Here is a 16,936-nt window from a genome sequence, read left to right on the forward strand (position 1 = left end):
TCATCTGTAGAAAGAACATAGTAACACCTATCTCACACAGTTACTGAAGAAATCATTACTGACAATTTGTAAATGTGGAATAATAGTAAAACCTTTATTAAATACTTACTATGGTCCAGGCACCATTCCAAGATGCCCTAATAGCCTGTAATAACTAATTTAACCTTTACCACACTCTGTTGTAAACTGTTATCTCAAGACTAAGAGACAGAAGTTAGCAAGTTAAGCAACTCGCCCGAGGGTACCCAAGTAGATAATAGCAGAACCAGGATCCAGAGCTCAGCATCCTTATCTAGTGTGCCATGTGGTGTCTCTCCAACATGACAGTGTATGTAGCATGTCTGGCTTTGGGTATGGCACATGGGGAACACTCAACATGTTATAGCACTTGCTATTTAAAAAAGTAAACTAGAGGGGCACCTGGATGGCTCGCTCAGTTAAGCGTCCGACTCTTGGTTTCACTTAGGTCACGGTCTTATGGTTCTTGAGTTTGAACCCCACCTCAGCCCAGAGCCTGCTTGGGATTCTCTCTCTCTGCCCCTCTGCCACTAGCCCTGTCTCTGTCTTTCTCAAAATGAATAAATAAACTTTGAAATAAAAGGTAAACCAGAGTTTACCGGAGTTTTCAGTCATAAAATTATATGTACTTCACAGCTAACTTCATGCATGAGACTTTTTTTCCAACCAAATCATCCCCCTGCCTCTAAAATAACATGCCTGGAACAGCCAATGCAGATAAAGGGACTCAGAGCCATCAATACTTTTCTGGGCCACACAGCAGCCACCATCCACATTGGCCTTTGTCCCCCTGCCCACCTCCACCACCAAACACCCTGACTTCCAACACCAGGCCCTCGGCACCCTCCTCTTAAAAAAAAGGTAGGAAATCCCAATGGATCTCAGGGCCACCTTTGGGCATCATGAAGCTCTGGGAAGGGAAAATGTCACCCAAGTTGCTCTGAGTGGCCTCTAGTTAACGTTTATTTACCACTCTCTATGCTCTGTTCCTTTCTCTCCCTCATCTTGCTAGTTTGCATGACAACCATGAGAATTATGTACAGGCTGTCGGTCTTGACCTTTATAAAACATACATCTTTGTGTGTCAATATCCCAAAATATTTTACGTATGCTGCATTTGAACCTGAGCACGTCAGCTGGTGAATGAACATTCCCAGCCTCACGGGGGCCTGCAACCGCCTGCCAGCAGCTCAGTCTTGGCAGGACAACCATTTTCGCCTAGGTAGTAGTGTTTGCACAACTGTTTTAATGTTTTGGTGCATTTTTCTCTAATTTTACACAAATTAGTCAAATAGTCATTGAACTGATGCCCATGATGATGGGTGAGTGCATCATTAAAAAAACATCTGTGAAAGACCGAAAATAGATTGTGAAGATTTGCCAAATGCGCGAGACGTAACTGAGAATTTCGTAACGTGGTTTAATTCTGTAGAAAACTGCTCCCTCCCCACAAAACAGCAAAGTTGATCGTTTTGCTGTTTTTGGCATTCACCTTTGAGTATGCTTTTGCGGGAAGGCTTTATGTACAAAAACGAGGAACAGTTTCATACCTCCTCATTTTTGTAGAGGAGACTGAGACTCAGAGACATTAAGGGATTTGCCCAAGTTCACACGGCCAATGCCTAGCTTGCTTTCGCGTCCAGGTTCCTTGAACCGCTGTCTTCCCCCCACTGCACCAGGGAAGGGAGAAATGTGCTTGAGTGTGCCTGAGCTCCAGAGCAGCCCACAGGCCTCCCGGCTCCAGCAGCAACCCCCGAGGTCTCTCCTCCCAGTCTCTCCTCCGGATGGAGGGCTTCTGAGGCAGGTGGCAGCCCCCACAGAGGAGAGGACTGGGTATCTGAACCTGAACCTGAACTGTGGGTCAAGGGGGATGGAACCCTAGGCAGGGATACCTGTGTACCTGCTCCGAGAAGCAAGTTCCAGGCAGCACTGGGGCAGAGAACACCCTCCAGCTCCTGGTTCTGCCACGCTCAGTGTGACCTTAGCAAGCCACCTCACCGCTTTTATCTTCAGCCATAAAATGAGGATAATCGTAATCAAACTATGGATGCCTTCCTGAATATCACATAAATCGTATATGCCAAGTGCTTTTCTACCTGTGAACTGCTGGGCAACTGTAAATAAAGGGTTTCTAGTTTCTCTATTTTTAGTTGCTGTTCCACCACATCCTCTGTCAGGCTGCGGCTGTGTGTCGGGCTTTGAGCATCTCCCCCGGGGCAAACACTGATCTCCCTGCTCTGGTCAAAGTCTGCGCAGCGGGGATGAATCCACGCCAAATAAACAAATAGAAGCCCCTTTCCCTCATCTTCCTCTCCTCTTGCCACCCCCCACCCCACTACACACACACCCACAAGCACACACACATGGGTACGTGCACATGCTTGCTCTGTCATGCACACACACAGGTGCACAAGTGCGCGCTCTCCCCCCCACCATTTTCCTTTTCCCTCCTTCTCCCCCTTCCCTCTTTCTCTTTCTCCCTCTCTCTCTCTCTCTCTCACACACACACACACACACACACACGAACTCACACCCTTCTCTCATCTGTCCTTCACCACTGGAAAGGAGACCAGTGCCTTCTTAGTGCAGCAAAGCCATCTGGAACCACTGAGGACCTGCACATGTCACACTTCAGTTTTGCAAGGACTTCTGCATTTCCTGGCTCCACCCAGCCTGAAACTGCTAAAATATCACAGCAGGGTGGCAACCCAGCACCCAGACGCGGCTCTGGCGATCAGATGGCCTTCTGAGTAACTCTAGTCTCCAGTCAGAACCACTGGGGTGGAGGGACCCATAGCGAACCTATGTATTTATAAAAACCATGGAAAAGCATCCATATATATACTGCTAAGGAGTCAAAGGACAAAGAAGTGTAAGTAGTGGGTGATTTCATTTTAGGAATTTTACTGCGTGTCAAGTTATTTAGATGATCAGTTGTGTTGTTTAAATGGACATAAATGTTTGCTCAGGAAGTTTAAAATTGGTGGCAATATGGAGTCCAAGCTGGGAAAATTCTAGAAGCTGTTGCCTGCTGACACTTCATTAGGCCAGGAGGCTGGGAGAGGTCGGAAAAGGCGTGAGTCTCAGGCAGCCCTGGGGGCTGCTCAGTGGCCATTCTTGAGAACAGGGGCTGGCCCTGGCTCCAGGCCTCATGACTCTCTGTGGCTGGGCAAGTCGTCCACATCCTCTTGATTTTTCTGCTTGCAACGACAATATATGCTTACTATTAAAAAATTCATGGAACATATGAAATTATAAGAAAGAAGGTAAAAGTTGCATGAAGTCCTGTCACCTGATAAACAACATTAATATTTTCGGAAAGATCTTTTGGGGGCACTGCTTTGCATCGACACCTACAACACGCATGCACACACACACACACACACACATACACACACACACACAGTTTTTGTAATTCACTTTTGTTTTTTGTTTTTTGTTTTTTTACCTTTCCACCTCCCTTGTCTGTTTCTACCTCCCCCATCAATAACGAAAGTAAACAAGTTTGTGTTTATCCCCCAAATGTCTCTCCACATAACATAAAAACATATGCATATGCCTACCTATAGAGGTTTCTTTTCTCATTCTTTGGTATTTCCAAATATGGGATAACTTCATGCACTTTTTTGAATCTTGCTTTTCTCATGTAACAGCATGTTGTAGAAATTCCTCTTAAAAATTTTTTTTAATGTTTATTTACTTTTGAGAGAGAGAGAGAGAGAGTATAAGCAGGGGAGGGGCAGAGAGAGAGACATACACAGAATCTGAAGCAAGCTCCAGGCTCTGAGCTGTCAGCACAGAGCCCAACACGAGGCTCAAATCACGAACCACGAGATCATGACCTAAACTGAAGTCTGACAGTTAACCGAGTCACCCAGGCGCCCCAGAAATTCCTTTTAGCTTTACCTGTAAAGATCTAGCATATTCTTTTTTAGAATTGCATATTTTAGTCACTTTTAGAATGCAGATTTATTCAAATGGTGAGCAGCTACAAAATTTTGTTTTGTTTTGTTTTTTGCAGCTATAAATATTGCTGCAATAAACATTTTTATATCTCATACATTCATATATAATGATGTTTTGTTACTCTGTGAGATTCCCGGAAGTGGGATTGTAAACTGAAAGGTATATGCATTTTTTAAGTTTTTTAAGTTTATTTATTTTGAGAGAGACTGAGAGAGTGAGAGAGCAAGCACAAGTGGGGGAGGGACAGAGAGAGAGGGGGAGAGAGAATCCTAAGCAGACTCCGCGCTGACAGCACAGAGCCCAACTCGGGGCTTGATCCCACAAATCATGAGACCATGACCTGAGCCAAAATCAAGAGTCAGATGCTCAACCTACTGAGCCACCCAGGCGCTCCTGTATTTTTAAGTTTTAATAGAATTTTAAAAATGTCTACATGATTGGTAACATTTCATATTTTATTTTTCTAATAACTATTTATTATGCCCTTACCCCTTGCCTGGCACTGTTTTAACAATTTGGATTCAACAATGAGTAAGAAAAAGATCCCAGCCCTCATGGAAGGCTCATCCAAGAAATACAGTGGAGAAGAAGAAATGAAATAACCATAACTATAATAAATACTTTAATTACAGAAATGTATGAAAACACAATTCTCCTTTAATTTACCATCAACAACTGATATTATCATTCCTTTTCTTTTTTCCCCAATCTTATTGATAGAATGTGATATTTATTATCTTAATTTGCATTTTCCAACTGGTAAGTAATTTTAACATTCTCACATGTTTATTTAGCTATATGGATTTGTGTTGGATAAACTGCCTATTTATATAAACTTTACTCATTTTTCTATCAAGTAGATTGTATGCTAGACCCATACTTCTTGTTAATTTTCATGAGCTCTGTGTATATTATAAATAGACATTTATCTGTGGTGTGGTTTGCAAATCTTTTCCCCAATCTGTTGCTTATGCACTGATTTCATAATGTTGCTGTTTTTTGTTTTTTGGTTTTTTTACCATATAATACCTTCTGTGTTTGTAAATTTGTCTTTATGTTATCAACATGTCTTTTTGTCCTCTCTTAGCTTCTGGCTATTCTGTCTTTGTTAATTGCTATCTCTGAACTCTGGATCATATGTATAGTCTCCTAAATTTTCTTTCAATTAAATTTTAAAAAATTAATATTTTTTTTTAGTACACATGGAGTTTCTTTTTTAATATGGTGTGAGGTAGGGGTCTGATTATATTTTCTTCTTTCCTAATACCATTTATTAAAAATAAACTATCAGTTCTCCATTGAAGTAAAATGCTACCTTTTTCATATATGCAGTTCCAAATGTACTAGAATCTGTTTACATACTTATTATTCTGCTCCACTGATTATATCTCTATTCTTATTCCAACTGTATGCTATTTTGATTACAGTGTTCTTTTCATAGTTTTAAAGCTAGATTAAAATTGTATTTGGTCATAGAAAACTTCAGATGATTTTATCCAATTAAAAATTGTAATTATTATTGAAAGTACATTTAATTTATCTTAGGAATGAGGAAGAGGACATAATCAAGAAAGAGAAGAGATTAAAATAATTACAAGACAATACTACCTAAAACTTTATGGCAACAAATTAGAAAATGTAGAGGAAATCAAAGGTCTCCTAATAAATCATATAATCGTCAAAATGGTGCAAAAAGGAGGAAAAATGGGAACCAACAAATTCCTGTAGAAGAATTGGAAGTGCACTTGAAGATCTACTTTTTTCTTTTTTGAAGATCTTTTTTCTTTAACTTTTAAATTTTATTTTACATTTTTTTCTTTTTGAAGATTTTACTTATTTATTTTTTAATTTAAATTCAAGTTAGTTAACATACGGTGTAGTATTGGTTTCAGGAGTAGAACTGAGTCATTAATCTCTTACATGCAACACCCAGTGTTCATCCCAACAAGTGCCCTCCTCAATGCCCATCACCCTGCCTCCATCAACCCTCAGTTTGTCCTCTATATTTAAGAGTCTTACAGTTTGCCTCTCTCTAGGTTTTTATCTTACTTTATTTTTCCTGCCCTTCCCCTATGTTCATCTGTTTTGTTTCTTAAATTAAAGATCGACTTTTTTTTTTTAATTTTTTTTTTAACGTTTATTTATTTTTGAGACAGAGAGAGACAGAGCATGAACAGGGGAGGGGCAGAGAGAGAGGGAGACACAGAATCTGAAACAGGATCCAGGCTCTGAGCTGTCAGCACAGAGCCCGACGCGGGGCTCGAACTCACAGACTGTGAGATCATGAGCTGAGCTGAAGTCGGACGCTTAACCAACCAAGCCACCCAGGTGCCCCAAAGATCGACTTTTTAAAAGGACTTCAGAGCAGGGGCACCTGGGTGGTTCAGTCGGTTAAGCATCTGACTTCATGTCGTGATCTCACAGCTCGTGAGTTTGAGCCCCACGTTGGGCTCTGTGCTGATGGCTCAGAGCATGGAGCCTGCTTTGGATTCTGTATCTCCCTCTTTCTCTGTCCCTCCCCTGCTCATTCTCTGTGTCTCTCTGTCTCAAAACTGAATAAACATTAAAAAAAAAAAAAAAAGGACCCCAGAACAGATGACTTACTGGCTGAGTTCTATCCAGCCTTTAAAGAACAGAGAGTCTCAGTGTAATTCAATGACTCAAAGCCATAGGAAGAAAGATGGAGAACCCCCTAATATTACAAAGTCAGCATCATCTTAATGTTAACTCCTCATAGACAGACCCCACTTGGGAATATTGATTCTCATTTGAAATAAAACATTAGCAAATAGGATCTATCCATGTATTTAAAAGACTAATGAACTGTAAACAAATAGCTTTTATTTCAGAACACAAGGATTTCAGTAGCAGAAAATTTATCAACATAATTTATTACATCAACAAATTAAAGAAAACGATCATATTAAAAGACACTAAATAGGGTACCTGATAAGATTCAGTATCAATTCTTAACAGAAATCCATAATCCCTTTTCCAAAATTCTGATAAAAGGAATCTCTGAAAAGTAAAATGTTGGCCTGTAACTTTGGCATTTCATTTGCTGCTAAGGTTTATGCGAACTGACATAAAGAAACTACTTGAATACAGAGAAGTGCTGTTCTTTACAAATGTGAAGTATTACATGTTCTGTACGCGAAGCACGCTCAAAAAACGAATTATGGATTATTTGTTATTGGGGATCTCTCTCCTGTATTTAGAATTACTCCAGTCTTCCTTTTTTTCAAGATGAGTTTGAGGAGAATTAATATGAGACATGTGCTTTCAACTTTCTAGAAGAAAACATCACTGCGTTTCAGTAAATCTAAGACACCGCTGTTTGGAAGACTAACATTTATTCTATGTATCACTAAAAGAGAGGGAAAAAGGATGCTGCTATTTACTTTATGAATCATCATTGGGTGTAAAACACATCGCAGTTTCAAGAGATGTTGAGTGAAAAAAGGTGCATCCCGGAATCAATGAAATATGAACACATGCGAAAGCAGTCAGGAACTCTCCATCAACCACACGGCCCTTCCGACAAGAACAGGGACTCAAGGTCCTTTCTTCTATAAATGTCTGTGTCTTGGGGATGGGCCGGGTGTGAGGTGGAGTGTAGTGGTCTGGGGTCAGCCAGGGCTCCACAGTTGGCTCTTCGTTGGTTACTGGTTTGACCAGGAACCAGCTATTTAATAACTCAAAGCTCAGTCCTGGGACAGGGATGATGCCTACTTACACTTACTTTAGAGTTAAAAGGATGACATGAGATAGGCTTTGTGAAGTTCGAGAGTAAGTCCTTCCTAATAGCTGCCGCTGGAATGAGGGCGGTGCTGATGTGGTGGTGTCGGCTGTGGTCTCTGGCATCTTTCCCACTTCTATAACTCTATGATCCTTTACCCAAGAAAAAGCTTGGCCGATCTCTCTCACTTATGGAAGACTCTCTGATATTACTGAGAAGACGCTGTTGGCCTCAGACGCCTATACCATCAGTGTGCCCTGAATTTATAGCATCTCATCTGAAAATCTGAGTGGGAAAGAACCTCAGACGGGTCCTAACATGGACCAAGAGAGGAACTTGACCTTCCCAAGTAATACAGCCAGTGGCAAAATGAAGGCTAAACCCGGACCATCAGGCATGTTGGTCAGACTCTTTCTAGATGGTTCCTATCCCCAAGGCACTAGGGCTCACCCCAGCAGTTTCTGGCAGTTCGCTCAGACCTGGATGATCTCTGTCCTAAACCCAGTCATTTGTCCTCTCTGGTCTACTTTTTCCTGCTCTGGGAAAAAAAGATGGATACAAACTTAGCCTACCCAACTGCTTACTGACTTCATGTTCTGATTTTGGCCTTCACTGCCCCTCCCACTTCCGTCCCGCCTTTCTAATTGGCCACCTGGAAGGAGTTGGGGGAGCTCTTCTGTACTGAGGCTCTTGAAGACCTACTCACATCACCAATCTGCTGTGTGCTCTCCGACAGGATGGGAGTGGTGAGCAGCAAAAAGCAGGTGAAGGAGAAAGGTAAGGGCCTCTGGAGCCCTGTGAAGGTCAGCACCCAGAGCAAAGATCCCCCACCACTGCCTCCCCTGGTGAGTGATGGCTGGTCCCAGCTGGGGAGGGAGGGGGAGGAAGAAGAGCAGGGAGCAAGGGCGGCTCCCTGGGGGCTGCTGCTTGTTTCCAGCCAGCCCAGAGCCACCTCTAGAGAATTCAGGGCTCTGACAAATCGGCCCCCTGTCACTGCCACCAAAACGTGGCACCCACCTCATGTTGGTGTGGCAGGATAGTGGAACATTTAGCAGCCAGATTGCCAGTGTTTACATGGATTTGCTGTGTACTTTGAAGCAGGTTACTTAACTCCCCCATGCCTCAGTTTCTGCATCTGTAAAATGGGTATAATGAAAGTGCCTTTCTGACAGGGATGCAACAGTACATGATGTATTATACAACTGTGCAATCCCATTATATATTACCTTTACACGGGATTGGGTTAGTTTCCAATAATTCTTACCCAGTTTTCATTTCGCAAGGGGAGCCTTGAAGAGAAAAAGAAATCAAAAAGGTCAGCTTGAGAGGAGGGTGTGGTGGGAAAGGGTCTGGGGCGTTTAGCAACATCTGCTGCTCCATTCCTACCCAGAAGCTCTTGGAGGTCATTGTCCCCTTCCTGGAGCTGGTGATGCAGTTCTGTCTTATTTACAAAGCGTTTAGCACCCTTGCACGGAGGCTACTGCATTCCAAAAGTGCATTTTTAGATGATTGTTTGTGACACCCCCCTCCCCCACCTAGCCCCTTACTAGGTGGTGAGTTTTGGTTTGGGCAGCGGTGAGTCATGCCTGGAACCTGCTTTCTTGCTCTCTGCCTCCAGGAGCACATTCAGCTGGTCATCACTTTACTCCAACAGTGACCTGATGAGGAGTGGGGATTGCTAATCTCATTTCTTAGACCACTAGGCATTTTATCTGTGTCCCAACGTAGTCCAGGGCTTGGCACGGAACAATGAAATGTTTGTTGAATGAATGAATGATGGCCGGGTAAACTCAGATTACATAGAGTAATATTAGCATATTACTTATGCTAATAAGTAATAGAACCTGGACTGTTTTTGACTTTAAAAAGTCACATAATATATACTAATTATGGAGAAAAATTGTAAAGAACTCATTATCCCACTCACCAACGATACCCAGAGTTCGCACTCCAGAGCTCCTGCCGCCAGACCCTTTTTCTCAGTGTTATTTATATTATGTGTTTGTGTTTTCTTCCTTGTTTAAATGTTTATTTATTTATTTTGAGAGCAAGAGAGGGAGAACGAGCAGGGGAAGGGCAGAGAGAGACGGAGTGAATCATAACATGAATAAGCTGGCGCCCCCACACCCTCCTCCTCTAACCCTGTGTACGGTCCAGGGACTGTGTGAGATGGCAGTGGTACTTGAGAGTGGTGGCACCGTGTGTACGATTTACCTGTGCAACCTCCTGCTGACAGCAGCACCCCTAAGACCACCCAGCTGCCGGAACCAGCAGCCTTCCTGCCACACCAGGCCTGCCCAGGCCTCAGGGGTTGAACTAATGCAGCGTTCCTGTGTCTCTACTCCAGGTCCTGTTTAACCACCTGGCTCCTTCACCTCCGGACATGCACCCAGACCAAGGTTAGAAGGGGCTGCTTTGGAAGCTGAGGCTCCACAAGCCATCTTCCCCTCCCGACCATGAGCAGTCAGCACAGGGGCCCAGTAGGGGGCCACTTCCTGGAAAGGACTGGGTGGGCCTTCTAGGGTCAGAAAGAAGGCTGGGGGTGGGGGTGCTGAGCTGGGCACAGCTCTGCCCCAGTCTTCACCTGCCCATAGGGGCCTCTCCAGAAACCAAGCACCAGTTCCTGTATCTGACCCTGGGTGGGTTTTCTTTAAAAAAGGACTTTACAGACTATAAATGGGACAAAAAGAAAAAGCATTACAGTAAATACAAATGGCATAAAAACAAACCTAAGTTTTCAAAGATTCTAACTCCTAACCTCAAAGGGCGAGGGCCTATAATTGGTCTGCGTCTTCCCTCCTGCCCTCAGTCTATTCCGTGAATGGAAGCAGCATCTTTTTTTTTTCCTCCGAGAGATAGAGATAGATGGATAGATAGATAGATAGATGATAGATAGATAGATGATAGATAGATAGATAGATGATAGATAGATAGATAGATAGATAGATAGATGATAGATGACAGAGGCAGAGAGAGAGGGAGACACAGAATCTGAAGCAGACTCCAGGCTATGAGCTGTCGGCACAGAGCCCGACGCGGGGCTCGAACTCACAGACCTCAAGATCATGACCTGAGCCAAAGTCGGACGCTCAGCCAACTGAGCCACCCAGGTGTCCCATCACCATCTTTTTTCCCACTTCTTCCCCACTATTCAAGGCCACTGCTGACCTTCTGACCACTCACACCATCCTCCTTCACCCCCAGTCTCTACTTCCACTCTGATGGATAGGACAGTTGGGGGTCCCATAATGAGTGACGTTGGCCTTCCTGGGTCAGGGCTCTGGACCTTGGGAGCACTCACAGGATGTAGCTTCATTCAGAATCAGCTTACAGGCACTTATAACCCACTTCCACACGGCACCAAGAGCTCTGTCAGGGCCTCAGTCACTCATTCCCTCACACAGCACGCACTGAGCAAATAGTAGCCAGAGACTGGCCGGGTTCGAGTCCTGGGGAAACTGTAGAACTGAGTAAGACGTGTCTCCTCCCCTGAAAGAGCTCAGAGTCTGTCAAACTCATGAGCAAAATGCTGAACAGAGATTAGTTCTCCTACCTGGTGTTCCTCATCCTATCCTACTGGGGATCATGATTAATTACCATGATTCACCATTAATTACCAGGGTTTACCCTTCACTTCCTGCCGGGAGCTTCATATCTCCAGTAAGGAAGCCCAGGGGGCGAAAAATAAATGAACTGCCTTTGGTGCAATAACTTGAATCTCAGGACTGGAGGGGGCCACTGTCATCTATTCCAACTGCCTCTTCCCACCATGGGGAGGTGATGAGCCCAATGTCACACCACCACACATTGGTGACAAAGCTGGGTGATCTTCTCCCAGGTAAACGAGGTAGTCTCCAGCTGACCTTTTCCAGGCGGGTCTTGGCTCCCTGGAGCTTTGCAGAAAAGCCCTCTTCACTAGCAGTGGTCATTTGAACGTCCATTCCAGGAACCACTGGCAAGTCAGAGAAACTGCCTGCCAAGAACACTGGGACAGGGCGTTGGGCATGGTTACAGGTCAAGGTTACAGTGGCCATGTTCCAAGACCACTACCCTCTTTGGAAAAGAGGTGGGAAGGGGCAGGTGGGGAAGAGGAAGAGTAGGGAAGCTCATGTTCTCTGAGGCAATAAGGAATCAGCCAACACTCGTTTCCAGACTTGGGACTGCAGCCATCAGACCCATGTGGCCAATCTCCCTAGATCTTTGGGTTGTCCTTTCCCTTAGACCATACCCTGTCCAGGCCTTAAGGCTCCTATGTGGAGAGCAGAAGAGAAGCCAGGATGGGCTCTGAGGGGCAGCCCTTTCCTTGTTCCCAGCAGCAAGGTCAGGAGGTCAATCTGCCGGACAGGAATTGCCTGTGCTGCACCAGTGAGCAAGAAAGCTCACCACAGCCTCCCCTATGTCCCTGCCTCATCCTGACCCCTTAGCAGCCAGAGATGGCCCATCGCACCGACTTACCTGGTGGGCCCGGGGGGGGGGGGGTGCCTATCTCTTCCTTGTTCACTCTAGAGGAGCATTTCGTGGTGGCCCAGTATGACTACACCTCAGTGAATGACAGGGACCTGCAAATGCTGAAAGGGGAGAAGCTACAGATATTAAAGGAGTAAGTTTCTGGAAAGCTGTCCTGTGGTCAGAGGCCTCGGTGGCTCCCTGTCATGGCAGGACTCCCACCCCACCGTCCACCTCCCCACCCACACCCACACCCTCCACGGCTGCGTCCAGAGGATCTTCTCCATTGCCCTGCCCCAGCCCAGTCACCCACTTTTTTTTTTTAACTTGACCCAATCGTCTTCCTCTAGCTACCATTCCAAAGTCTGCCTCATGTGGTGGTTTCCATTCTCTATCCCCTGCTCCACTGCCAAAAGCCTACTCTTCCTTCAAAACCCACTGCTAACATCACCTCCTCCATGCAACCCTCTGACAGTGCTTGCCTAGCTGCTCCACCACAGCTTTGTGTGTCTCCCTTGCTGGACAAGATCTCACACAGGATTCCACTCGTGAAATCAGCTTTGTTTCCAGGCTTCCTTCTCAGAAACTCCTCCAAAGCCGGTTCTCTCTCAAACATCTGGCTTGTCCTGTGGAGCCCTGGGGGTCTGCTTTTGTTCTTGAAGTTCTGCAATGGCCTTGAACCAAAAGCACGAAAACCCGGGCCTTCTGGGTCTACGCTGCGGGGAGCCCAGCTCCTCTTCTGAACAGCTCTCCTCCTGCTTTTGGCTTTCCCGTCCAGTCCCAACTCACTCACTAAATTCTTCCTCTGTCCCATTAATCCAGAGGAAGGCTACTCAGGGAAGACAGGGGCCCTCTGGGGTGGCCAGGACGTGTGGACAAGCCACACCATCTCCTTCCTCCCTGGGCTGGCCCGATGCTCGGCAAGTTAGCACCCTCTCCCTGAGCATCTTGCCCAGATTCCCTCTCACCAGCCCTCTGAATCCTCCGCCTCTGGGATGAGATCCTGCTGGGGGGGGGACGGGGGGAGGGCTGGGGGCTGCCTCCTAGGAGAGGCCCACAGGAGCCACGATCTCATTTTTGTTTTTCCTCCTCCTCCATAGAGTTGGAGACTGGTGGTTGGCCAGGTCTCTCATCACAGGAAGAGAAGGCTACGTGCCCAGCAACTTTGTGGCCCGAGTAGAGACCCTGGAGGTGGAAAAGTAGGTGGACCATCGGAAGGCCCTTCAAAAGCAGAGGCTTGCTTGCTGCTGCTGCTGCTGCTCTGGGGGTTGCTGGGCATGAAGGGGGCCAAAAGGGGTGAAAAGAGAGCCTCTGTGAGCCCAGCATGGAGGAGACAGGAAAGGGAAAGGGAATTGGGATTGTTGGGGAAGACTTGTCCACCATTCAAGATGACCCTCAGGTCATCTTGAGTGTCTGGTGCTGTCTGGTGTCTGGTGCTCAGGAAGCCACCCCTCCGTGCTCAGCACACTCTTCCCATCTGTGAAATGGGGCCTTTCCTGGCCCCTTTCCTGGCCCATGGCCTCGCAAAGCTAACATCAAGGCACAGCGATCAGCACTTCTCCTCCAAAGCCTCCAGTGGGCAGGACTCAGGAGCTCAGACCTCAGGGGGGCTCACAGAGTGGTGACCTCATTCAGAATTGGGTTACAGAGGGCAGCACTCCCCAACGTCCTCATAACCTACTTCCACATGACACCAGGAAGGTCTACCTCAGCCAGTCAGGGCCTCAGTCATTCATTCCCTCACACAGCACGCACTGAGCAAACAGTACCCAGAGCCTGACTCTGCCCAAGGACTGAGAAAGCTGTAAAGATGTGGGACCATGGGCACTTGCTTCCACATTGACTGGTCCAGGCTTGAGAGGAACAAGGCAGGAATCTGTGCTCTGAGAGTCTCAGCACTTTGTCTAAATTCAGAGACTTGACCTTGAGGAGGGTGTGCTTTTTAGAAAAAAACGTTTTAAATGTTTATTTATTTTTAAGCAAGAGAGAAACAGAAAGCAAATGGGGGCGGGGCAGAGAGAGAGGGAGACACAGAATCTGAAGCAGGCTCCAGGCTCTGAGCTATCAGCACAGAGCCTGATGCGGGGCTCGAACCCACAAGCTGTGAAATCATGACCTGAGCCGAAGTCGGACGCTCAACTGAGCCACCCAGGTACCTCAGGGTGTCCTTTGAGGGATGGTGGTTGGGTGCATTTTCCCAGAATAGAATTAACAAAAGGCACCCCCAAAATGTTCTCATTTCAAGAAAATAGTAAGTCCATCCCCTGATGGGAAATGAGAAGAAAAGAGAGGCAGAGGGACCAAGGGGCATTTCATGAATCAAGATGTGAGGAGTGTTGTTAGTTCATGGTTAAGTCGAAAACAGGAAGACACTATTTTATTTCTCGGGGTGAGGCATACGGCTTAGGAGGGAGGTTTGGAAAAGAATATTCTGCGGAGCATGACCAGCCTCTGAGGTTTGTCTGCCTTCCTTTTTCAGGTGGTTCTTTAGATCAATTAGCCGGAAAGATGCTGAGAGGCAGCTTCTGGCTCCAATCAATAAGGCGGGCTCCTTTCTTATCAGAGAGAGTGAAACCAACAAAGGTAAGCATGGCGCCCAGCATGTCCTTCTTGTGCGGTCCCCGGGAACCCCGACCTGAGGCTATGTCTGGGACGGAAGGATGGGAGGGAGACACCAGCCAGGAGAGCCCAGCGGCTTCCAGGCCTCTGGTCTCCCTTCCAGTTCAGGCCCCGCCTGGACAGCCCATCTAGTGCCTAGTAGTTGAGTGTGAGGCTTCAGTACCAACAGGTGTCCCTTGGCCGGGCTGGAAATGTACAGGGTGCAGGTAGGAGGTGCAGTTGGAGAGCTGCCCCCACCCAGGGCCACTGCGCACCATCTTTGGCTCAGCGGGGGTGCTGAGGCTGGTGGGGTCTGAAGAAGGGGCACAACCCAGAGCCACATTTGAAATCAAAGGATTTGAGAGCTGAGACTCCTTAGAGATAATCTCAGCCAAAGGCTGTGACCTCAGACACTTCCAGGAGCTTGGAAGATAACATAAGTTTGCAGAATGGCCTGTGGCTGGAAATGAAGGAAGGGGGTGGCCGTTGTGGAGAACTGGGAGCACTCGTGGATTCAAACCCGCTGACTGAGAGACACAATTCTGCCACCATCCGCAGGCCACTGGGCTTTCTCATTGTCTTTCATTTAATTTTCTCTCCTTCTTTCCATCTTAAAGCTCCTTTTGTTGTAAAATATAGAACATATAAAAATTGCATAAATCATAGATGAGTCCATAATTATACATATAGAGTCGTAATAAGTAAATGCCTGTGCAACCACAAGAGAGAGAACATTCCAGACATCCATAGCCCCTCTCACTGCTCCACTTGTGCCCCTTCTGTATTCAACAACCCGCCCCCGGCCCCCCCAGAGAGGTCACTGCTATCTCAACCTTTGGGGAAATCCTTCCTTGGTTTTCCTTACAGTTTTACCATCCATGTTTCGTCTGTTCTTCAACCTCATGAGAGTGGAATAGTACTATTTTTGTGTGTGTGTGTCTTGTTCCTTGCACTTGGCATCGTGAGATTCGTTATTAATTTGCCAGGCTGCTATAACAAAGTACCAGAGGCTGGGAGGCTTAAACAACATAAATGTACTGTCTCACAGTGCTGGAGGCCAGAGGTCCAGGATCAAGATGTCAGCAGGACTAATTTCTTCTGAGGCCTCCCTCCTTGGCTTGTAGATGGTCCTCTTGTCCCTGTGTCCTCACCTGGTCTTTCCTCAGTCTGTGTCCTAATCTCTTCTTCTTATAAGGACACCGGTCATATCGGATTAGAATCCCCCAATGGCCTCATAGTCACCCCTTTAAAGATCCCATCTCCAAATATAGTCACATTCTGAGTACTGGAGGTTAGGACTTCAACATAAGAATTCGGGGGTGGGGGGGTGGGGTGGGGGGGTCACAATTTAGCCCATAACAGGTCCACTCATGTTGTTGAGTATGGCAGTAGTCTGTTCACTTTCACTGCTATCCAGAATCCAGCATGTTAATATTCCATAAGCTATTTCTCCTTTCTAATGTTGGTAGACATGTGTTGTTTCCACTTTGGGGCTGTTGTGAACATGTTGCTCTGAACCTTAATATATATATGCTTCTTGGTACATGTCTGCCATCTTTGGGATGCTGAGCCAATACCCCCATTTGGAAGATGAGGAAAATGAGTCCCTAAGGGAGGAAGTGACTCACATGAGGCCTACAGTGAACAAGGCTCAGATCCCAACTCATCTAAGAGGCTTCAAAAACTCTAAAATGTGGGGCACCTGAGTGGCTCAGTCGATTTAGCATCGGACTTTGGCTCAGGTCATGATCTCATGGTTTGTGACTTTGAGCCCCACATTGGGCTCTGCTGTCACTGGAAAACCCCACTTCGGATTGTCTCTCTGACCTTCCCCCACATCCTCTCTCTCTCTTTCTCCCTCTGTGTCTCTTTCCCAAAAATGAGTAAACATTTAAAAATTTTAAAAAGAAAAAACGGGGGCACCTGGGTAGCTTGGTCAGTTAAGCGTCCGACTTCAGCTCAGGTCACGATCTCGCGGTCTGTGAGTTCGAGCCCCGCGTCGGGCTCTGGGCCGATGGCTCAGAGCCTGGAGCCTGCTTCCGATTCTGTGTCTCCCTCTCTCTCTGCCCCTCCCCCGTTCATGCTCTGTCTCTGTCTCAAAAATAAATAAATGTTAAAAAAAAAAAAGAAAAGAAAAAACGGCTCTAAAATGTGTCAAGCTGGCCTAAC

At 46.1% G+C, this 16,936-nt stretch overlaps 1 protein-coding gene across 3 annotated transcripts in view; it reads left to right on the forward strand.

The window, feature by feature from the left end:
- The window catches only part of BLK (BLK proto-oncogene, Src family tyrosine kinase), a 76,225-nt gene that overhangs the window by 47,291 nt on the left and 11,998 nt on the right, over positions 1–16,936 (forward strand). For 2 of the 3 annotated variants that reach the window (XM_019440942.2, XM_019440943.2), the window contains exons 2-6: positions 8,460–8,568; positions 10,071–10,122; positions 12,230–12,323; positions 13,270–13,368; positions 14,649–14,752. In XM_019440942.2, the coding sequence (XP_019296487.2) occupies positions 8,461–8,568; positions 10,071–10,122; positions 12,230–12,323; positions 13,270–13,368; positions 14,649–14,752 (457 nt within the window). In that variant the 5' untranslated portion in view covers position 8,460. Of the gene's footprint in view, positions 1–7,278; positions 7,544–8,459; positions 8,569–10,070; positions 10,123–12,229; positions 12,324–13,269; positions 13,369–14,648; positions 14,753–16,936 lie in introns of all 3 variants that reach the window. The other variant, XM_053901107.1, reaches the window with a different exon arrangement.

This window comes from Panthera pardus, unplaced genomic scaffold, assembly GCF_024362965.1.
Source record: "Panthera pardus isolate Hobbes unplaced genomic scaffold, ASM2436296v1 HiC_scaffold_13, whole genome shotgun sequence".
NCBI classification, from domain to species: Eukaryota; Metazoa; Chordata; class Mammalia; order Carnivora; family Felidae; genus Panthera; species Panthera pardus.